Here is a 23998-nt window from a genome sequence, read left to right as displayed (position 1 = left end):
TGGGTATTAAAATTCAGGCTCCTATCAGTGCAGGCACTTTTTCTCTACATTCTACAATATCCTCCTCCATTGTAAAATAGTTTTTTGAGAAATGCCAAATTTTACATTGAATCACATGAGACCTTGATGAACTTTAGAGCTAGGGTTCAGTCATGCTCTGCAAGTAAGGGTGCTTGAAGACATTTTCCCACAAGTCCAGACTAACTTCTTGTTCTGTGAAAAATTATAGCACCAGTAACAGGCTGTTTAAAGGTTGTGATGATTAGGAATGAATATGAAAGGGAAGCAAAAAGAAGGCATGCTCCATTTGCTTCAAAAGGGTTTTCTTTGAAGTTTTGTGCTGGGGTCCAGCCCCAGCGGTCCAGGGGTTCCCAAAGGTGTGGACGGAGTCGGCGAAGAATGTTTTACACAGAGACAGCGTTCAGAACTCTCTAGCTTTCCTTAGTCTCCGTGGATCTTCCCTGTGCCTGGCTGAGGCCACAGAGAGAGAGAGATCCCAAGGCAAGCTGAGCCTTTATTTTATAGTGAGAGGTAAACAAGGTAGTGGTTTCCAAAGTTGCTGGGGTCCAACCCCAGCGGGTCCAGGGGTCCCCAAAGGTGTGGACAGAGTCGGTGAAGAAGGAATGACACGGAGACAGCGTTCAGTTGATCAGCAGCCTAGCCAGGATCTCCAGCCAAGTTCTGGTCTCGATCTCCAGAGAGGTTCTGCTTAGGATCTCCAGCCAGGTTCTGTCCAGGTTCTCCAGGCAGGTCCAGTCACCAGGTTCTAGTCAGGCTCTCCTGCCAATGTCCGCAGTCAGGTTCAGTCCAGGATCCCCTGCCATGCTCTCTCGCCAGGCTCCGCCTCCAGGCTCCGAGGCCAGTCCCTGTCCAGGATCCTCCGGCATGCTGTCGCCAGCGAAGTTCTTCTGTCTCTAGAGAACGTTCTGTGTAGGTTCTGTGCCTAGGCTCTGTCTCTCTTGGTCCTGTCTTCTGAGTTCTGTTCTAAGCTCTGTCTCTTTCTGTCTTGTTACATCTGTGTTTATACCAGTTGATTTAATCCCATCAATCTCTATTCCAAAGGTTAGGGCGTTTCTTATCTCCATTCCAGGGAGTAAAGATTCTGTAGTTTAAGCATGATTGTTCGTAGTTAAAATGATTAATTGCCCGCCTGGCACTTAGTTAAGGGGTTTTATTCCCTCCCTAACTTCAGGGGGAAAATCCCTACCTGGGGAAACAACCTTTCTCAGAGGTGACCTTGGTTAAAACACATAGTGCCAAGAAAAGTATGCCATATATGCCAGGTCCCTTGAAACAGCAAGCATGGACCGGCTCCCGGCACAAAGTTACACTGTTCTTGTGAGTTTCACTTGTTTTGACCTTGGTTATACTTCCTGCACTTCCTCAGCCCATTAGCTTCCCAGATAAGATATAGGGAGTGTTACAAGGTCAAGCCTAATTATGCTAAGAGGACTGTGCCTTCTAAGCTGGGAATTGTTTGTGACTTTGCCCACAGGTCAGTCCGAGGCTTAACCCTATATCCGCTTCCTACATCACACCCTTCTTTTATTTTTTAAGCTACTATAATGAGAGTTTTTAAGCTACCATAATGACAGTAAAACTTAAGCATCAAACTTAAGCATCAAGAACAAAACTCTGGCTATTAAAGCAATAACAAAATAATGCCAATGCAAAACCCAAAACATTTTAAAACTTGAACATAACATTTTTAAAACTAGTAATAATAATAAAACAATGGCAATGCAAAACAGCAATAAGTGAGAAATAAAACCACAGTAACATTTTTCTAACAAATGAAAGTTCCTTTTGCCGATTTACTCAAGAGTCCTCCGACTTCGTTGAGAGAGTAGCTTTCACTTCTTGCTTTTCTACCATCTGCTGGGCCTCAGTTGTTAACTTCTTCAGCTGACACCAAGTCGGTGGTTTGGTTGTCCTTGTTGATCTGGCTAATGGGTGTCATCACTGGCGACGGGTCACCGTGTTGTACGGCTGGATCAAAATGTCCATCAGGGCCGTGTTTGATGGTGGTGTCGGTGTCCGGGGAGGAGTCAACTGTGACCTCTGGGTCAGCTGAAATGGATGATACTGGGGAGGTGGAGGATGAGGCGGAGATGGAGGGTAGTAGAGAAAAAGAAGAGAAAGCAAAAGAACTACACGGCATGGAAGTGTTTAGATAAAAAGAGGAAGAAGAAAGGGAAGGTGGCTGCATCCTGACACAGCCATTTTCTTCAGCTGCCCCTTTCCCTGTGATCCAAGGTAGAAATGGGAAACAAGTCCTGTTGCGGTGAGAGGGCAGCTGCTGTCAGCCAGTCTCTGTCTTTACCTGGGTCCCGATTGGAGCTGGGCCAAGTCTCTTTCTGTTATCTGGGTCCCGATCTGGGCTGGACATGGGAATCGAGAAGCAGCCATGGGGGCAGGAGACCTTCCTCAGAAGGGGCGAGTGTTCAAGCCCCTGCACAATTGGGGGGGTGAGGATCTGTGCCCCACCTCTGTTGAACCCCAAGTTCTCTCCTACTGGCCCCCAGCTGTGCCTGTCTTAGGTTGCCCCACCCTGGGGGGTCTTACCCGTCTTTGACTACCAGCCATCTCTGGGCCAAGTAGGGTGATGTGAGGTTCAGTTCTGTCTCCTTGGTAGCCTATGCCCCTGTGGCCTCCATGCCCAGCAACTGCCTTGGGGTCCCCTCGCCTGCTGGCAGGGCCCCGGCATTGATCACATATCTTGGGAAACCCAGGTTTCTTCTCCAGAGAGGGCCCAGCTTACACCATTGGGCGAGAGACAGATCCATGGTACCAGCCACCGTGACCTCAGCAAGAACAGAGAACTCAGGCAACAGCTGTGGGCCTGGGACAGGGCTTTCTCAGCCCAGGATGTCAGGCTCTTGGTACAAGACAACTCCACGTATGGGGCATATACCAAACACTCCCAGTCACGGCAGAAAAGGGAGGTGCCCTTCCTGGAACAGTAGGGTAGGGAGATTCTAGAAGAGGCTGTGTTCAGGAGAGAAGGAGAAAGGCCAAAGAACCAGAAAACAAGTAGTCAGATTGAGAAGAAAAGAAAAAGGAAAGGAGATGTGGGACAAAGCTGGGACATAAGGACAGACAAAAAGGAGGCACATGTGATCCTCCCAATGGACAGGTGGTTCCAGCTCAGGGCTGTACATCTGCTGCAGACAGGCACTGGTCAGGTGTGCTGACTCGGCCTCCCAGGGGTGACGGTCCCCAGGAGGGAGGCAGAGGCTGCTCCTTCTGGAAAGATATAAAACATAACCTCTTCCCCACATCCTTACTAGATCTGGTAAAACTCTTGTCTGGTTTGTGTATCCTTCTACCAGGTTGAGTCGGCAGAGGCTATTGTACAGGAGGCCCGATGCCTTTTGGCTGCTGTACAACCCTCTGCAATGTATTTCCAAAAAGTCTAACATAACATTATTTCCCCCCCCCCTTTTTTTTCAGACCAATGAGTAACATATTTTGAATTCCTGATTATTTCAGAGAAAACACATTTTATTTTTTCAAAAACAAGTTATACATTAGATATTTAATTAATTTCTCCCGATTCAATTTGCACTTTAAACTTTCAGAGCTTACAAGTCAAATATTAGCAGTTCTTTGATTAACTACACTTTTATATTTTTAAGAATAAATTTTAAAATCTAATAATTAACTTTAAACTATGTTTTTTCTGCCCAGGGAAACTGAGAAGCAAACTTGTAGGTATTAAAAAATGACTACTGGAGGAAAGCTGATTTCAAAGGAGCCACCTCTTGGCCGCTTGACCTTTTCTGGGAAAGTGGGCTAGCAAAAGGTGTAGCCATTGAAATGCAAATTAACATTCCTAAAGATGGCTATTGGCGGGAATTGGATTACCTGTATGCTAGGGGAAGGGGTGTCTACCCCTCCCTCCATTAAAAAAGGGTGTAGCTTTAAACTTTTTAATGGCAAGAAAAGAGACCTTAAACTTTCAGAGCTTTAAATCTTAGGTAGCAAATTAAATACTTAGCATTTTTCAAATCAATACTTTTACACTTAAGGATACATTTCAAATAAAATATAAGGCATTTTCAATTAGTAGATTAATTTCTATCATCTAGACTTCATACTAGGCATACTCAGATCAACATTTCAGTATTATAAATCTCAATACTTTGAGATGATTTGAACTTAAAAGTTTTAAGTTTCCAGTCAATAAGCCTGGCATAGCTGCTAAATTCCAAAATGGTCACAATTTTCCTGCTGGGGAAGTCAAGAAGCAAACCCATAGCTATTCACATGTAAACTTGACTATTAACTTCCTGGTGGTACTTGCCTCAGGGGCTTGAAATTTCAAAAGAGCTACTTTAAATCGCCTTGGGAAACCAACCTATATTTCTTTCTCAGGTTCATCTCTGCCATTTTTAAGGCCAAAACAGTCTCGGGTTTTTATTCTGTACACAGCAAAAGGTCAAGTTCAGCTCAAAACTATGCGCACTCGTTTTTAAACTGGCCTTTTCCTTTTACATGTGCACAGAAGTCCCGGATGCATTTCTAAATTTTGTAAAACTTTTCAATTACAAGAAGGACTTTAAATTATAATATTTGGGGAGGGGGCGTCCACACTGGATGGACACATGAGCTTCTTTCTTCCCTTCCCCCACATCCTGCTTTGGGGGAAGTTTCAGCAAATGACTCAGATGGCGTATTTTTCCCAAAGTCATGGCTAGCACCCAAGGTTATCTTAGCTAAAGTTTGGTTGTCATAATATGTTCTCCAGTAATTTTTAAATAAAACATTGAGTAATCTCATTGTGGGAGAGCTTACGGCTCTGCCCTCTCTTGCCACCTTTGAATCTCTCCATACCAGAGGCAGATTCGGCAGCGGGGTTTCATTTCTTATTACAGATTTTAGATTCCAAATACAAATTAAGATGTTAATTTGAACAAGAAACCACATTGAAGTGACCATGGCACTCTTTCTTTTTTTTTTTTCAAGTTCTGATTAACTTTTTGGCAAACTTTTAATATCTAATGTACCTCTTTCAAGAAAACAAGGGTTATGTTCTATAATATGCAAAAACTGTAAGAGATTACCTTCTGAAACTTTAACTCCTTAAGCATGCAAATCAATAGTTTATCATAAAGTTTCTTACTTTTTTTTAAAAGCCGAATGTACTTTTTAAAGCCAAATCCTGCCCCGTTAGCCTGGGTTAAGAAAACATTCCCAGCCTACTTATAGATCCAGAGAGCTAACTTTGATGTGTTAAAACTAAGTAAAATGCATTTACTCAATCCAAAGCAGGCATTAAAAAGAAAAACCCCAAATGCTCTCTTATATCCATTTTAAGAGTAGGATTGGCACTTTCCGCTATTACCTGAGTCCTGATCTATCACCCCAGGGAGAGCTTGCCAATCCTGCACTTTCCCGGGGTGGAAAGGCTGCAGTGGGGTTAAGGATAAGGCTCCTTGAGCCTACCTTCTCCCATGCCTCTACATTTACCTTTCCGGCACCTTTCCTTCCTCAGAAAAGCATGGACACGCTTCTTGTATAAAACATTCCGTCTGACTGGGCGTAACCTTAACTCCTCTGCTAGCAAGCATATGTGTTCAAGGATCAATACGGAGTCTTTTTTCTTCTAGACTCAGTATGGCACAACTTCTCATTCTACAGATCAATACAGTCTTGTTTCTTCTAACTCAGTATGGCACATCTTCTCAATCTAAGTTCTGCACTATCCACCCACTTACCCTACTTATCCTCTATAGGGGGGTCTGCAGCACCCTATGGTGGAGTCCTATCCGTCCCGAGTGCGGGGCGCTTACCTAGGGGAATCCTGTTCGGTCGCCATATGCTGGGGTCCAGCCCCAGCGGTCCAGGGGTTCCCAAAGGTGTGGACGGAGTCGGCGAAGAACGTTTTACACGGAGACAGTGTTCAGAACTCTCTAGCTTTCCTTAGTCTCCGTGGATCTTCCCTGTGCCTGGCTGAGGCCACAGAGAGAGATCCCAAGGCAAGCTGAGCCTTTATTTTATAGTGAGAGGTAAACAAGGTAGTGGTTTCCAAAGTTACACTGTTCTTGTGAGTTTCACTTGTTTTGACTATGGTTATACTTCCTGCACTTCCTCAGCCCATTAGCTTCCCAGATAAGATATAGGGAGTGTTACAAGGTCAAGCCTAATTATGCTAAGAGGACTGTGCCTTCTAAGCTGGGAATTGTTTGTGACTTTGCCCACAGGTCAGTCCGAGGCTTAACCCTATATCAGCTCCCTACAGTTTTGTTTTGTTCTCAGTCTTAAAGTATGGGTTATTTTGTTTCTTCTTTGGAAAACTGAAATGATCCAGTACGGTCCATGTGAGGTTATTTAGCATTGACTCTCAGGAAATTCTGTTACAGATTTCAAACAGTAGTCAGAGCAGAGAAGTTATTTAGTACCCCTGGCCCCTTTTGCTGTTGGAATCTAAGTAGCTTGGCTTTGTGGAAACTTCTTTGGAGAAAGTGGAAAATAAACTAGACTACTGAAAAGTCTCATTGTTTATTTATTAGAGTGGCTATGTCTGTTTAAATAAGTATTAAATGTCATAAAATAGTGTTCTGAATTTTCAGGATCTTGTAGTTAATTTTTAGGTACATTGGCACATTTTTGGAGTTTGTTGCTTTTTCCATTTTATTTCAGAAATATATATATATTCTATATAGTGGTATAGTATAGAATAGTATAATATAGTACATATCCTCCTATTTAATAAAAGGCTAATATGCAAATTGACCTAACAGTGGAATGAACAGTCGTATGATGCGCACTGACCACCAGGGGGTAGATGCTCAACACAGGAGCTGCCCACTGGTGGTCAGTGTGCTCCCACAGGGGGAATGCTGCTCAGTCAAAAGCTGGGCTCACTGCTGGCGAGTGCAGTGGTGGTGGTGCTAAGGATGTCCGACTGCTGGCTTAGGCCTGCTCAGATTTCATGCACCAGGCCTCTAGTAGTAGTATAGTACACTAGAGGCTTGGTGCACAGATTTGTGCACCAGTAGGGTCCCTCGGCTAGGCCTGCACCCTCTTGCAATCCGGGACCCCTTAGGGGATGTCGGACTGCCATTTTCGGCCCAATCCCCGCAGGAGATTCATCAGTCTGTTCCATGTTTCCATGCCTGTACGTCGAGCGTCTGCCCCCTGGTGGTCAGTGCACGTCATAGCTACAGTCGAATGGTCGTTCGGTCGCTTAGGCTTTTATATGTATAGATGTGCATGTATATTATATAGTGTTTATTTTCCTGTTCTTGTTAAGTCAAGGCCTGGCTGACAACACTGTTATTGCGAAAGTGAATAAAGCTGTCTGGGACCTAGACCGTCCTCTGGAGGAAGATTGTACCTTGGAGCTTCTCAAGTTCGAGGATGAGGAAGCTCAGGCTGTAAGTTTTTACTCCGTGTTCATTACATTTCAGGATGGTGATTCCCATTTGCATTGTTTTCCAGCTCATTACCACTCCCAGGAGGTGACGAAAATTTATTGATGTCTCATTATATTCGAAGTCTTCATTTTTGTCTTTCACTAAGGGAATATAATAAAAGTGCTTGCTTTATGAAATCAAGAGGTGGAATTGAATAAATTTATTTTCACTACTAGATAATAAAATGAGGGCGTATTTATGGAAATTCTATTAAAATTTTATTAGAAATGGATTAAGCAAGTAAAACTTGCTTTCTACACTGTCAATCAACACTTAAGCAAGATGTATGTATATATTAAATAAATAAATTGGAACATTACCTAAAGTACTTACATTGGGAAGTTGATTTCCATTTTTTCCTCATCTTTAAGTGCATATCTGCTGAAAGTACGATAAAACCAACTTGCATATGATGGCAAGGTTTTCTCCTTATTTCTTCATGATGGTATACATATAAAGGGAAGTAAAATGTGTTGTTTTAGTTTGTTTCATTGATGATGGTTTACTTATGTAGGTGAATCAATAGTTTTCAAAAGTATTCTGGATTCCTTAAGCTTTTAAAGAGAATTTTAAAAATCATTTGGCTACCTTACTGTTAAATAAATCTTAAAAACGTTGATTTGGATACATTCTGACTCATCTGAGTGACCACCTTAAAGCCAGGTACTGCCATTAGCTTTTAGTGTTCACTGTTTGTCCTTGTACTCTCTAGTGGTATTGTAGGATCGAGTTGTACCACCCTAGTTGTTTGGGGCCAATAAGAAAAAGGCCCTTGCAGTCCAGAAGGCAGTCACAGGGTGAGTGGCGATTGTTTCCAGGGAACAAAATCCACCCATGTGATTAATGAGGCTAATTTGAATTGAGTTAGTTTGAAAACAAACTAGGCAATTTCTCAGGTAGAAATATACTTTAGCAATTAGCATCCTCTATTATTTTGGCTCTGTATAGAATCACACTGCAGTTTATAGATTTGTAAATTTAGATTTTTCTTTCTGGGTTTATTTATAATTAATTCTATATATCTCTTTCAGATGACCATATTAACTTACAACACATATGCCCGGTCTCAGACCTTCTCATTTTTCTTTGAATTTCAGGTGTATTGGCACTCAAGCGCCCATATAATGGGTGAAGCCATGGAAAGAGTCTATGGAGGATGTTTATGTTACGGTCCACCAATAGAAAGTGGATTCTATTATGACATGTACCTTGAGGAAGGGTAAGTATGTCCTTGGATAAAGAGAAATAAAATCTGAATTACCATGAGTCCATACATTGTTTTTAAATTGTTAAATTGTTCTCAGTAAAGGAGTAATATAACGCTGTTGCTTCATGGTCACCAAGCGTTCCCACTGTTAAAACTTGAAGTGTGGCCCTGACCGGTTTGGCTCAGTGGATAGAGCGTCGGCCTGAGGACTGAAGGGTCCCAGGTTCGATTCCAGTCAAGGGCATGTACCTTGGTTGCAGGGACATCTCCAGTTGGGGGTGTGCAGGAGGCAGCTGATCGATGTTTCGCTCTCATCGATGTTTCTTATTCTCTATCCCTCTCCCTTCCTCTCTGTAAAAAAGTCAATGAAATATATTTTTAAAAAAACTTGAAGTGTGTAATAACTTATAGAGGTGTAGAGCCTTTTGTGAGAGCTTTGTTCTAGGTCGATGGAGGCAGGGCCTAAGGTACCCTGGGAAATAACTGAAGCCGGTCCCCTCTTCTTTAGCCTGCTATAGAGTGGAGGGGGGAGTCACTAGTGGGGACAATCTCCAGGATGACCAAGGCAGAAGCCAATGGAAATATCAATTATTAAAATAATTTATGCAAAATGTTTCATTTACAATTCTGATATATGATGCAAGAGTCTAATTTTTTATATTAAATCCCTTGAAGTGTTCAAAAGAAACATCCCCCTCGCCCCTCCGTGGTGTGAGTAGAATGGAGTGGAAATAATTTTATACTTTCTTCCTTTCCAGGGGTGTGTCCAGCAATGATTTCTCGTCTTTAGAGACTTTATGTAAGAAAATCATTAAGGAAAAACAAGCTTTTGAAAGGTTGGAAGTTAAGAAGGAAACTTTACTGGAAATGTTTAAGGTACATCAACCGTAACATGTGGCACCTACTCTTCTATCGCTCATTAGTGTGATTTGAAGTCATTACTCTTGGGTTTAGTGCACTAAGTTGAAACCTACTCTGTTCCTTTGAAAATGTAACTATGCTTTCAAAACATGAAACTTGAACATATTTATAAGCGTGCAGTGCTTTGGTAAGATGTATTTCGAGTTCTATGTTAACTGTAGTATTTAGAGGTAAAAAAGGATAGTTTTAAAAATATAATTTTTGCTATTTTCAGTACAACAAGTTCAAATGTCGGATATTGAATGAAAAAGTGAATACTCCAACTACCACCGTCTATAGGTGAGACTGCCAGATGTCATGAAATACAACTGTGTGCATGTCATCGTAAGCCTTTAGTAAAATTCCTTTCATTTCACCTCTAGGTGTGGCCCCTTGATAGATCTCTGCCGCGGTCCTCATGTCAGACACACTGGCAAAATTAAGACTTTGAAAATACACAAAGTAAGCAATACAGCCCAAGAGGCTCTCTCCATGTAAATGTATTTGTGTTGGATGGCTAGATATTAAACGTCCACTGATTTCTCTTCCTGCCTATTTGCTTTTGGGCGGGTTTGTTCTCATGCTCTCTCCTGCCTGTGCTACTATGAGTCATTAGGCATTTTTAGCAGAAAGTCTCCGAAGCGGTGGCTGACCAGCCGCCCACCACCAGGGCACGTGGGGGTGGAGTTGGGGGAATCACAAAATCACGCAGTTATGGGCCATCATGAAGCTTCCAGACTCACGGCAGGAGCATGTGCTTTTGCTCTTTGTGTGTCTGAGGTAGTAATTACCCAAGTGGTTCTTGCTAACCTAGCTAGTCCTGCCAGTCTCTGCTAGTTCAGAAACACTTTATGGGCGATGATTAAAATGCACTGTAAATCGTAAGCATAATTGAGTCATTTCAAGATTTTTTTTGTTGCCTTCTTTTCCATTTTTGCTTACGAATGCTTTAAAAGATGCCCTTGCCGTCAGTCATGTTCGTGGAGGTGTGGTTTGAGGGGGCGTGGCGGGTGGGTTTTCTGAGGGAACCGAACAGCCAGCTCTGTGCTGCCGGGTGAACCCAGCTGTTTAGCTCTGCCCCAGACCCACTAGGGATGTCTCACTAGGTGTGAACTTTTTGTGACTTTTCTTGTGTAAGGACTACTATGAATTTGACTCATAAGGTGCCTATGGGAACTAACATCTATCTAACTCTTAAAATAAGTGAGATATTGGCAAATTTGAATATTGTTTCACGGTTGATCCTTGTTTTCAGAATTCCTCCACATACTGGGAGGGGAAAGCAGATATGGAGACGCTCCAGAGGATTTATGGCATTTCATTCCCAGATCCTAAGTTGTTGAAAGAGTGGGAGAAGTTCCAAGAGGAAGCCAAAAACCGAGATCATAGGAAAATTGGGAGGGTATGTTAAAAAAGAACAATAATGTGTCTAGACTGCGTTTGTTTTCATTTGAAATTCAGCTGTGTGAGGTATTTAACTGTATTCAGGATTTCCCTTTGAAGAAATGCTATAGCTTTCAAGTATTACTGTACTGTGTCCTATATAAGCCATAAGTAACTTCCTGATTGTCCACATTATCTTTCTAAAGTGTGCTCAGTACTGCACAAAACTTCATTGTAACTGTTCCTTTTATTGAGGACAAATGCTGATGACCCACAGTGTTCAGTAAAAGAAGCATAGCAGTGCCTCATAAGCTGAGAGATACTTTGGAAATTCACCTGGTCTTACTGACTTATTTATTTAAAAACTATTATTATTGACTTGAGAGAGGAAGGGAGAGGGGTGGGGGGGGGAGAGAGAGAGAGAGAGAGAGAGAGAGAGAGAGAGAGAGAGAAAGAGAGAGAAACATCAATGATGAGAATCATTGATCAGCTGCCTCCTTCACGCCCCCTACTGGGGATTGAGCCTGCCACCTGGGCATGTGCCCTTGACCGGAATCGAACCTGGGACCCTTCAGTCCACAGGCTGATCCTCTGTCCACTGAGCCTAACCGGCCAGAGCATCTGTGACTTCTTGTAAAGATGTGGAAACTGAGTTTTAGAAAGAGTCATGTACTTGTTGCCCAATTTCATGCAGCGAGTCAGCGCTGGATTCCAGGTGCATTGCCTTTATCCCTCTGCCCTGAATGTTTTCAAACTGGAAGTTAGGTGTCAGGTGGAAACATTTCTTTCTGAAATTGTGTTCACTCTGTGCCAGGCGTCCTTGGTTGGTGGGGTAGGAAGCTTGATTAGGAGGCAGCGTCCATTGCCACGCTCACCTGACTTCCTGAAGTCGGTCCACCTGTAAGGAAGCCGCAGGGACTGGTGCGGCACCTCCTGGAAAAGTTTGGGCCTTGGGGGTGGAGGGGGTGCCATTCACCATGACCCAGAATCAGCCAGCTTTTCTGTTTTATTGTCAGTATCTTTTTCCCAGACTCCTAACTGCCACTCCTACTTAAAAAATAATACAGAAAAATTTAAAACAGCCAGATCTTAGAGCTCTAAGGAATTAAAACCATGTGAGCTCTCTCTAGATCAGCCGTGGGCAAACTACGGCCCACAGGCTGGATCCGGCCCGTTTGAAATGAATAAAACTAAAAAAAAAACGACCGTACCCATTTATGTAATGATGTTTACTTTGAATTTATATTAGTTCACACAAACATTCCATCCATGCTTTTGTTCCGGCCCTCCGGTCCAGTTTAAGAACCCATGTGGCCCTCGAGTCAAAAAGTTTGCCCACCCCTGCTCTAGATAGAAGAGAACTAGACCTTTGTTCCATGTCATCTTTGGTACATTTGACTGGATTCAGGAATGTAGCAGGCAGGGAACTAAGTTGTAAATTAACCGCAATCTGTGCCATTAAATCGCACATCCGGGATGTGCCAGGTTTTGTTTGCACTGCGAGGCCCAGAGGAAAGCAGGAGACATCCCGACCATATTCTCAGGAGCAGTGATGTCGCGTGCACAGCAGTGAGCATTCTTTGTTTTCTTCGTTACAGGACCAGGAACTGTATTTCTTCCATGAGCTCAGCCCTGGGAGCTGCTTTTTCCTGCCGAAGGGAGCGTACATTTATAATACGCTTATCGAGTTCCTCAGGGTAAACCCTACTCATTATTCTCTTCTGTAGCTTTAGGACATGCGTCGATTTTATTAAACAAGGTCTGCTAAAACGAAAGATAATCGTGTATTTTAAAAGAAAAATTTAATGGAATGAATTTAAGAACTTTTTTTCCTAATGCGTGATAATGTCCAGAGACATGGATGTGCACACAGAGAAGCAGTGACCGCACTGGAGCTAGGACTTGTCGCCCTTTGCACAGGGGCTCTGTGTGCTCGTTGACCATTTATATTTTCCTTGAAAAAGCAGGTTAGTCTTTACCTTGCTTTTTGTCTTTGTAAATTATGAAGTGTTGAACGCATCCTATAGAATCAGAGAGGAATATGCTAATTAGCTGTTACACCCTGAGGTGTAACGACCAAGCGCATCATGACCAGAGGGTGGGCCAGCAAGGTAGAAGTGGGCTGCGGAGAGCTACAGGAGGGGGCAGGGCAGCAGGCTTTGGGGGGGCGGTGAGAGGAGAGGAGGGCAAGCGGAGAGCCTACAGGAGGGTGACAGCAACCTACTGGCGCACGGATTCATGCGCAGGGCTGCTAGTGTGTTATAAAGAATAGTACCACCAACATCTGTATACTCACCACCTGATCTAATGCACATTTGCATTAGGTTCTGTTTGAAGTAAAGTAATACACAGTGAGGGGCACGGGCTCCCCGGGGCTTTGTGAAGCATGCCTGCCTTTCCCAGAAGAAGCTGGTCTGGAAGGCAGCATGGATCCGTTCTATCCATGTTGTCCACCACCCCATACATACGTATCCTCAGTGGTTTGTGTACTTCAGATTTGCATACAGGAAGGCTCATTGTGTATCAGTCAGACTGATTTTTTTTAAGATACATGCAGATCCCGCTTACTGTCACTTGTTACATATGACTCCATCATAGAACCACCGCAGTATGTCCGTCCCTTTATCGGTGGGCACTGACGTAATTTCTGATTTTCCCATGTTACTGTTGTGCTGCAGTAGTGTCATTTTGACAAGCCTCCTTATGGCGGAGTGTCAGAGTTTCCTCTTTGGTGTATACCTCCAAGTGGAATTTCTAGATCATAGCATATGTGCATCTTAAACTTCACTGGAGGGTAGGAAGTTTAAATTCTTACTCCCACTAGAAGTATGAGCACTAATTTCTAGACACGCGTTCTGTTCTCTAACAGAGTGAATATAGGAAACGAGGATTCCAGGAGGTGGTCACCCCAAACATCTTCAACAGCCGGCTGTGGATGACCTCGGGCCACTGGGAGCACTACAGCGACAACATGTTCTCCTTCGAGGTGGAGAAGGAGCAGTTCGCGCTGAAGCCCATGAACTGCCCGGGACACTGGTATTCAGCAGCTCTGAGTTCCATTTCACCCTAGATTGCTTTTCTTCCTTTGGAAGGATTTTTCTTAAAAACAAATTATGTGATCAGAGCAGTATTTAATGCGGCATTAGTGTGGTGGTGTAATTTCTTCGATGCCCGATTTGGTCCTCAGATCTGTGGACATTGAAGAATAGCAGTGAATTGGCAGAATATAAAGTGTTTTTTTCTTTAAAGAAACATGTTCTATCAAAACCTAGTGCTAGTGAATTAACATCCTTGGGGAATCTTTGCCTTGGGGCTCTTCCTCTTTCTATACATGAAAGTTGGGTGAACAGCTTGGGGGAAACCAGGGAGACTGTGGCTCCAGGCAGCTCAGTGCGCACAGCTCCTTGTATCGGTGCCTGGAGGGCAGGGGGAGAGGCGTGCCCGTGAGAACTGGTTGTGGTCCAGGAGACCAGCGAGCTCCTTCTGCAGGGTCTGAAGCACTGCTGGGAAGGACAAGAAAGCACGGACTTCCGTTTCCAGAGTGACACGTGATTCGTAGGCAGCTGAGTCTCTTTATCTTTAAGTAGGGCCTTCAAGGCCGTCCTCACATTACGTGAGTGAGCACAAGGACGTGCCTGCCGACGATGGGGACACGTGTCACTCTCCCTCAGTTCCCGGTGCTTGTGTTACAATTATTTGCTGTCACATTCCTGCCAGCGCCCACATTGCTGTGTGCGGCCCAGAACTGGAGAGAGCCACTTGGAACCCGGGGCTTTTTGACAGCCTTTCGTATACGCTCAGAGAAGCGGTTTATTGTATTAACTGCCGACGGGTTTTCCTTTTCTCTTTGCCAGCCTCATGTTCGATCATCGCCCGAGGTCCTGGCGAGAGCTGCCTCTGCGACTCGCCGACTTTGGGGTGCTGCACAGGAACGAGCTGTCGGGGGCGCTCACGGGCCTCACACGGGTGCGGCGGTTCCAGCAGGACGACGCGCACATATTCTGCGCCATGGAGCAGGTGGGGGCTCGGCGGTGAAATGTGGTGAAGGGAAGGTCAAGGAGGTCACGGAAAATTACCGCTGTGTCATTTTCTTTTTTATAATTTATTTTTATTGTCTAAAGCTTTACATAAGTCTTCTTTTCCCCAGTTGACCCCCGCCCCCAGCCATTCCCACCTCGGGCAAGCCCCCACTGCCCAAGTGCCTGTGTCCGTTGGTTATGCCGATGTGCATGCATACAAGTCCTTTGGTTGCTCTCTAACCCCCTCCCTTGCATTTGTGTCTGGATCTATTCTTGTTCATCTCATTTTCTTTTATTTAAAGATTGAGGAAGAAATCAAAGGCTGTTTGGATTTTCTGCGTACAGTGTATGACATATTTGGATTTTCTTTTAAACTGAACCTGTCCACCCGGCCAGAAAAGTTCCTTGGCGACATTGAAGTCTGGAACCACGCTGAGAAGGTACGTGGTGTTTTTCAGGCGCTTGAATTCTGGGTGGCTGCAAGTGGCTTCCTCCACCGTGTAAGAAAGCCAGCCTCCTAAATGGGTAAAAGCGAAAGGAAATTAGAAATGGCTCCTGGGTTAGAGTACGCTCGCTTTTTCCTGTTCGCTTTTGGATGTAGAAATGCTTGGATGTGTTTTAGTCTTCAAGCTGTAACCTTGGAAGGGGGTTGGGTGTGAGTATATTCAAGTGGACAAAGTGACGAAGAGAGAATAGTGACCCATGAACGTAATTATGGAATTTTTAGTCTCAAATTAGACCGGTTGCAGAGGAACAAAGATTAAAGTCAGTGTTGCTTTATCTTTAGCAACTTGAAAACAGCCTGAATGAATTTGGTGAAAAGTGGGAGTTAAACCCTGGCGATGGAGCTTTCTATGGTCCAAAGGTCAGTGCCACAGTGGATCTGAGTAAGGTGACATGCATTTGGGGGAAGAGATTACTTCAGGTTAAAAAAAGGGAGGGGGAAATCAGCCCTCATAACTACTGCGTGAGCTCCAGTCTGGACAACACCTCACAGTGAGCCTTCGCTTCTCAGATTGACATTCAGATTAAGGATGCCATTGGGCGCTACCACCAGTGTGCCACCATCCAGTTGGATTTCCAGTTGCCCGTCAGATTCAATCTGACGTTTGTGAGGTGAGTTCCTAGTGTCTGTTCTGAACATTCTTCAAGAACATAGAACGGAGTGTGTGTGTGTGTGTGTGTGTGTGTGTTTGCACATACATGCATATAAAATAAAGGTATATATATATGTGTGTGTGTGTATATACTAGTTTATATAAAATAAAGGTATGCATATATATATACTTGTACATATAAAATTAAGATGTGTATACATACTAGTATATATAGAATAAAGGTATATATACACACACACACACTAGTACATATAAAATAAAGGTATGTATATATATTAGTACATATAAAATAAAGGAAGACAAATCATTTATGTTTCCTTTCTAGTCATGATGGAGATGATAAGAAAAGGCCAGTGATTATCCATAGAGCCATCTTGGGATCCGTGGAAAGAATGATCGCCATCCTCACTGAGAACTATGGGGGCAAATGGTAATTTTCATGTTGTTTCCTTCTGGGCGACAGACGTTGGCTGTAAGAAATGTCTGCTGTCCAGTTGAGCATGTGATGGGAGGGGAGAGTGATTGCAGTTAGTCGCTTGTAACTATTGACAGATATTCACTAAATAGGAAGGCAGTACAACTAAAACCCAGATGTTTTAGCTTTAAGAGGACTTATGAGGAATTATTTTTATCTCAGAATTTGATGTATTGAATGTTACACTTTCTAATTAGGAATGATTATTCAGTAGGAAGCATATTGGCTATTTTATGGCTTTTCAAGGAATTTGATGTGTCTGAGTAAAACAGAGCAGGCGTTGGCTCCCGTGCTGAGTGTCGCTGACCGTCATCAGCAGGTAGTTGGACACCCTTTAGAAGCCATGCATTTTCCACTGAGAGTACAGACTCCAAAACAATCAGCATTTCGTGTCTTGCTTTTATAAGGTTATGTTTTTGCTGGAAACATATGAGCACATGATTTTCATTTTACTTTCTAAGCCGTTCTGTCTGGGCCTGCAATTTGTAAAGACGGTTATAAGACCCCCGTTTTGTAGAGCCTGCTGCATTAATTCTGTAGATACAAAACTTCTGTTAAACTGTTGTAAATCTGTTCTGTCTTATACATTGTAGTTATTTTAGTTGTATTTGTAATTTGGTTAGTTCAGACTTGAAGGGAAGTGTGTCATACGTTTCAGTGAAATAATCTCTGTTATATTTCACAAAATCAAATCACATATGGGAAACATTCTCTCTGTGAATCTAGAGAACAGGGGCGCCTCAGCTAACTGCTCTGCCAAACCTGCGTCTGGTGGGGAAGACGCACAGTTTGGGCAGAATTTAGTGCCCCCTCCACCTTGTCCCCGATTAGCCAGACAACTTAAGACACGGAGTGACCCAGAGAAACGCTGCTGTCTGCAGCATCAGGAAGTTTGACACTGAAATACCCCAAGAGAGTTGCAGATGGGCCCTCTTTTAATAAGTAGTGAGACCCACTCATCTTCCCCAAATGCCCTCAGCAGTCACTGTCAGTGACAGCTTGCTGCATCCTGCAACATGGAGCTGGAATAAACTGAAGACAGTCTGTGTCCCCTTGTGCGGAATAAGTAATCAATCATGCTCGAGCAAAATCACTTCTTTAATAACACAGCAGTAAGTGTGGTTCTTCAGCAACGTGCCAAGCCCTCTGCATGGGGCATGGCGTTCTGTCCCTGAGGTAGTGGAGCGTGGGCGTGGTCTCTGCCCCCCGTCTGCTTTGCCATCTGCTTAGCAAGACAAAACCTAGTTACAGGTTTTTCTTTCTGAGGGTTGGCTTTCTGCTCCTTCATCTCTCTTTAGTCTTTATTGGATATTAAAATAAAAGCCATGATTTTAAATGGTCTACACATGTTTCAGGAAAAGATACAAAGGGTAGACTGATAAATGAATGGGCTGTCCTTGTTTAGGAAAACCCACATTAAATATTTTTAATTTCTTCCTAAGGCCCTTCTGGCTGTCTCCTCGCCAGGTAATGGTAGTTCCAGTGGGACCAACATGTGATGATTATGCCCAAAAGGTAATCCTTAAGTCTGACTTTTCTTTAAATTTAACATCTGTTGTTCGGCTTTCAAATCCCATAAGCTCTATCCTTGGTAAATCAAGCTGCCCGTGATGTAAAGAGCTCTTACTGTCTTCAATCTGTGGTAAGCTTAAACAGAGCACATGGCCTCTTTAATGCCTTCCTGGGTGGTTCTGTGATCAGAAGACAAGTTGGGTAGTTGTTTTACTCACTCTGGTTTAGTGGTTCATGTTATCAAGTAGGAAATGCCTCCGTATGCTGTGCACATTCAAATGCATAATGCAGTTGAAGTTACTTTTTCACTCAGAGTGTAGTTTTGCTTTATGTTCAATGCAAATTTCTTCATTTATTTGAAATCTTTTTCCAGGTTAATGGCATGCCAGACCAATGTTTTGCCCTACTGGCCAAACAGCTACCTCACTAATAGATGTAGAAATATCCGTTCATTCTTCACACCTTAAAGCAGTGGTTCTCAACGTTCCTAATGCCGCCACCCTTTAATACAGTTCTTCATGTTGTGGTGACCCAACCATAAAATTATTTTCGTTGCTACTTCATAACTCTAATTTTGCTACTGTTATGAATGGTAATGTAAATATCTGATATGCAGGATGCATTTTCATTGTTACAAATTGAACATAATTAAAGCATAGTGATTAATCACAAAAACACTATGTAATTATATATGTGTTTTCCGATGGTCTTAGGCGACCCCTGTGAAAGGTCGTTCGACCCCCGAAGGGTTCGCGACCCACAGGTTGAGAACTGCTGCCTTAAAGACTATGACAGTGTTTTGTTACAGCAACAATTCTTTATTAAGAAATGTTAAATCAGCCGAAACCGGTTTGGCTCAGTGGATAGAGCGTCGGCCTGCGGACTGAAAGGTCCCAGGTTCGATTCCGGTCAAGGGCATGTACCTGGGTTGCGGGCATATCCCCAGTGGGAGATATGCAGGAGGCAGCTGATCGATGTTTCTCTCTCATCGATGTTTCTAACTGTCTGTCTCTCTCCCTTCCTCTCTGTAAAAAATCAATAAAATATATAAAAAAAATGTCAAATCAAAAGTTGTGTTATTAAAACGCTTTGTTTCAGAATTGCAAATTAAAAGTAATAAAATAGTTAAGAGACAAAAATCTAAATATCATTGAATGGTCTTATAACATCGAAATCGTGTTTCTAGACCATCAAAATAAATTGCACTCAGGTCTCAGCTGTCTTTAAGAAATAAATGAACATTAAACCAGCTAATAAGCAAACCATTCAGACAAACTGTTTTCCTGTGACTGCACCACAGTAGTGTAGTTATAAATGATGAAAGCCACCTGTGTTCTATGGCTGATTCGTTGTTTTTATCTGATGTGCATTATGAAAGCTCACTCAGCAGGAAAATGTTCCTACTCATTTCTCAGCTGGAAGCAGTACTGACCTCCCCCACTCTGGGGGTAGAGTGGCATTGGAATTAGGTAGGGTAGGCTTTTATTTTGTGTTTTTTTCCATTATATTGATTGATTTTAGAGAGAGAGGAAGGGAGAGGGAGAGAAACATTGATGTTAGAGAAAAACATCGATTGGTGTATGGGACACTGCCCAGGACTAAGCCTTCTTTTAATCAAAAGGAAATCACTGTTGAGGGAAAAAAAAAATCACTTTTTAATATTTCTTGAGCCTGATACTTTCTTTTTATTAAATTACTAGAGTCCCAATGCACAAATTCATGCACGGGTGGGGTCCCTCAGCCTGGCTGGTCATCGGGGCGGATCGGGTTTGTCTTGCCCAGTCCCAATCAGGGCCATTCAGGGCTGGCTGGCCGGGGGGAGGGACTACGGGAGGTTGGCTGGCCACAGGAGGTTGGCTGTGGGAGCGCACTGACCACCAGGGGGCAGCTCCTGCATTGAGCATCTGTCCCCCTGGTGGTCAGTGAGCGTCATAGCAACTGGTTGACTGGTCAGTCACTTAGGCTTTTATATATAGAGATTCTTATAGACTTCTATTTAATTAGGTCATTGTATACACAAAATTATTGAAGAACTAATTTTTAATGCTTACATGATCTTCCAAATTACAGGTTACATAAAATCATTTAAGATCAAAATATAATTCTAATTTTGGATCTGAAGAATTCTGTATCTCTGTTTAAATAGGTGCGGCAACAATTCCATGATGCTAAATTCATGGTGGACATCGACCTGGATCCGGGCTGTACATTAAATAAGAAGATCAGAAATGCACAGTTAGCACAGTATAACTTCATCCTGGGTAAGAAAGGAACTTAGCCAAAGACAAGCTGCACAACCTGGGAAAATTCTGAAATCTTGAGACTTAGCTTGAGAGGATTATAGTCATCAGTTTAGTTCCTTTTAATCCTGATTCTTAAACTATTAAGTTTGTTCAGTTGACATAAGAAAGGAAAACTATGGTGTGAAAACGAATAATCTGTACAGCACTGTCTTCACCTTTTATTTCTTCACATGGTCAGTTTTTATTAAGGCAGCAGGACTAAGTGACTCAATAAGCACAGCAGTGTTGGCATTGCAGAGTGGGTTTGCTTTTTTAATGAATAAATTTTAAATCAGTTGCCCAATTGTGCATGGTTACCTGTACATTTAAAAAAATATATGGTTTATTGATTTTTTTAGAGAGAGAGGAAGGGAGAGGGAGAAAGAGATAGAAACATTGACCAGAGAGAATCGTTAATCGGCTGCCTCCTGCATGCCCCTGCTGGGGACCAAGCCCGCAACCCGGGTAAGTGCCCTGACCGGGAATCGAACCCTGAACCTCCTGGTTCATAGGTTGATGCTCAACCACTGAGCCACACTGGCCAGGCTCACCTGTCCATTTTAATCAGAAGAAGCTACAGGGTGGCTTTTGGTCCCGGGGTCCTTTCTGTTCGGATGCCTGATGAGAACGCTGCCATCTGAGGATCCTTACTGTCTTTTGTTTAGTTGTCGGTGAAAAAGAGAAAGCCAGCGGCACGGTGAACATCCGCACGAGAGATAACAAGGTCCACGGGGAACGCACCGTTGCCGAGACCGTGGCACGGTTGCAGCAGCTGCAGCAGGCCCGCAGCAAGCAGGCCGAGGAGGAGTTCTGAGGACGGCCCGACGGGCCCAGCGGGAGAGGAGCAGTCTGTCCGTGGTGCACAGTCACTGTGTTCTGGAGGGCGTTGGTTTGTCCTGAACTTGGATTGTGTGGCAGAGTCTGCGTAGGTGACTGCGGGGAGGAACCTGTTTTGACCTCGACAGGTTTTAGATAATGTGTATCTGCTGGAGATAATTAAAAGAGACTCATTTAAATGATTTATTCATTAGTTACCTGAGCACTGGAAATAGATAACAAGGAATGCTTTAGTGTGATGAGGGAGAACATTTTTTATAAATTTAATGCAATGGAAAAATAAGTTTTCAAATTTGATTCGGGTAAAAAGAAAGATTATAATTGGATTATGGCATAAAAATAAAAACTTTAACTCGTGTAAATTTCAAGACTTCTGACCGTCACATACCTCCTCCCCGGAACAGATTGCATGATTCAAGATTAATCTTTAATGTTCTATAGCAAACGTGTTAGGTGGGTGGAGGGGAGCGGGTCTGCAGTGTGTGTGGTCTCCAGCTGGGCCGGGAGCGAGCGCCTGCTCCCGGTGGCAGAACGGCTTCTTTTAGGAGCACTGCTCTTACCCAGCTTCTTTTTGGACATAAACCTTTTAAACAATTGAAGCCAACCATGGGTCTAATGGAGATTATTTGCACAGATTTTTAAGATACATTCGGTAAAGGAATATATGTTTATGGCACACTGTTCTGGGCCATTCAGTCCCTTGTTAATACAAATTCCCAATACTCTCTCTCAGGATAATTTTTGAATTTTGCTATCAGTGAATGATGAGTGAGAGAACACCACAAAATAAGGAATTCCTTATGTAGATAGATATGAATCTCTAATGTAATCCCTTTTAAAAGGCAACATCTTGGCAGTTTCTAATATCCCAATAGGGTGTTTGCAAGGGTCACTCAAAAGCAAAGCCAATTGCGTAGATTACCCCTCACTCTAACACAGGAGATAGGATCTTAATCAGGGGTTTGGGGAAATTCTGTAATAAAGCCTTGCTTCTAAGACGTAGTCTTTGATAGGTTTGTAATTACTTTTTATATATGTCTTGAGGGAAGCGATATTTCAACCAAGTCACACTACTAACATCAAGAGCATCTAGTGGGAATCATTTTAAAACTCTATTTTGTTTTTATTTCTTTAACCTAAAATTCACAGTATCTTAGTTTCGATTTTTCTTCAGTTTTAAAAATTTCATATTACATTTTTAATTTGTAGTCCAAACACCAACTATGGTTTTAACTTTTGGTATAACAAATGTGTAACATGGATTTTTCTTACCTATTTTATACTAAAAGCAAGGACTGGCTTATACAATGTATTAACAGTGTACTTGAGATCATTGCAGAAGCTTCATAAATCCTTCAGAACTTTAAAGGTGCAAAAGTTATTAAAGACAGAGGTTGGCAGAGCCGCGAGTGGGAAAATCCTCTCTGTAGCAGGCCCTTAGCCTGGTCCTTCCCGGGAAACCTCAGGGAGCCACCCAGAAGGGCTCTTACAACCTGCAGGCGGCTTGTCCCATCAAAGCTCTCTTCCCTGTGGCCTGTTGTGTTTGCTTTTCAGTCCCTTTCCTGGAAGGCAGCGGCTGTCCTAGTTACTGACTCACTCACCTGTTCTGTTCAGGCTTACGACATAATGGAAAGACTCCCAACTGCTAAGCCTCTGTGAGCGTCTAGTCTACTGAGAGTCATCTTGGTAATCAAATATACAGGGACGATTTGAGAACAATGACAAAAAGTTGCAACCTCCGTGTGATAAATTCTGTAAAGATGGATTTTGTGAAGAAATAGGTGCCCCAAACAAAGCAGGTACCAAAATGTATAAAACAGGCCAGGAGGATGGAGCTGTGGGTTACCAGTAGAGGCGAGCGACAAGGGTGGAGGACCCAGAACAGTGACCTGAGGTCACATTTGAAGCGCCGGTCACCATGTGCCGCGTGACCCCTTGCTTCACCTTTACTACAGCGATGGGCACCGGCCGGGGCACCGGGACTGCTGGGCCAGCGCTTTTCAAGTTCACGGGCATAGAGGTGGGAAATGCAGAGCCTCGTTCTGTAGGTCGGGCCAGGTCTCAGGATTCTGCACCCAGCAAGCTCCGAGTAGGTGCTGAGGAGCACACTGGGGAGAAAGCTCTCATTCCCACTCTGACTTGCCTTCTCTCTCCCGCCTTAAAAAAATCAAAGAGCAATAAAAGGCTCGCAAGGAAAGCAGCCTCTTGTCCGTGTGACCCTGTGGGTACCATCCCCAGGCAGCTGCCTCCCGCCATGCTGGTGTGCGGCTCCCGCCCGCCATGCTGGTGTGCGCCTGCCGCCCGCCATGCTGGTCTGCGCCTGCCACCCGCCATGCTGGTCTGCGCCTCCTGCCATGCTGGTGTGCACCTCCTGCCATGCTGGTGTGTGGCTCTGCTCCAGTTCTTGACTCTCACTGTTAGAGCCGCTGCATCTACTGTGCCAGCAGAGGAGGGTTTCAGTCACCTCATTTCCCCTCCAGGCTTCCGATGTATCTTAGCTTCCTGTTAGAGCCATACCAGTGTCCTTGTTCTATGTCCGTGAATAGGCTCTAAGTTACTAGTAAGTAGTATCCTATGATTTCTCCTAGTACTTTTTTACTGGGCTTAAAAATGATCCCTTTAAAAAATATATTGTAATAGCTATGTACCAGCCAGGGAGGAGAGGGGTACGTGAAATATCACGGGGACCATTCTGTGCCGTGTCTGATTGTCTAACTCTAACCAATATGTTGTCCACCTGAAACTAATACAGAATAATATCGAATGTGCACTATAATTGGAAAAAAAGGAAAATTGTATGTTACATGTTTTTCATCACAATAAAAAATAAAATATTTTCTTTGA

General features: G+C 43.4%; 1 protein-coding gene across 1 annotated transcript in view; it reads left to right on the top strand.

Annotated features, from left to right (window-relative positions):
* TARS1 (threonyl-tRNA synthetase 1) overlaps window positions 1–23998 on the top strand; it is a 29103-nt gene extending 5105 nt beyond the window's left edge. Inside the window, exons 4-19 of the mRNA XM_059694984.1 lie at window positions 7259–7382; window positions 8519–8640; window positions 9387–9504; window positions 9764–9828; window positions 9912–9990; window positions 10784–10930; window positions 12510–12608; window positions 13781–13947; window positions 14766–14928; window positions 15233–15370; window positions 15718–15795; window positions 15946–16046; window positions 16374–16478; window positions 17966–18038; window positions 20182–20296; window positions 20983–23998. Coding sequence (XP_059550967.1) covers window positions 7259–7382; window positions 8519–8640; window positions 9387–9504; window positions 9764–9828; window positions 9912–9990; window positions 10784–10930; window positions 12510–12608; window positions 13781–13947; window positions 14766–14928; window positions 15233–15370; window positions 15718–15795; window positions 15946–16046; window positions 16374–16478; window positions 17966–18038; window positions 20182–20296; window positions 20983–21131 — 1843 coding nt within the window. The 3' untranslated portion in view covers window positions 21132–23998. The remainder of the gene's footprint in view (window positions 1–7258; window positions 7383–8518; window positions 8641–9386; window positions 9505–9763; window positions 9829–9911; window positions 9991–10783; window positions 10931–12509; window positions 12609–13780; window positions 13948–14765; window positions 14929–15232; window positions 15371–15717; window positions 15796–15945; window positions 16047–16373; window positions 16479–17965; window positions 18039–20181; window positions 20297–20982) is intronic.

This window comes from Myotis daubentonii, chromosome 4 (genome assembly GCF_963259705.1).
Source record: "Myotis daubentonii chromosome 4, mMyoDau2.1, whole genome shotgun sequence".
Classification (NCBI taxonomy): Eukaryota; Metazoa; Chordata; class Mammalia; order Chiroptera; family Vespertilionidae; genus Myotis; species Myotis daubentonii.
Note: the sequence above shows the minus strand (reverse complement) of the source record. Positions and strands in the feature narration are given on the sequence as shown.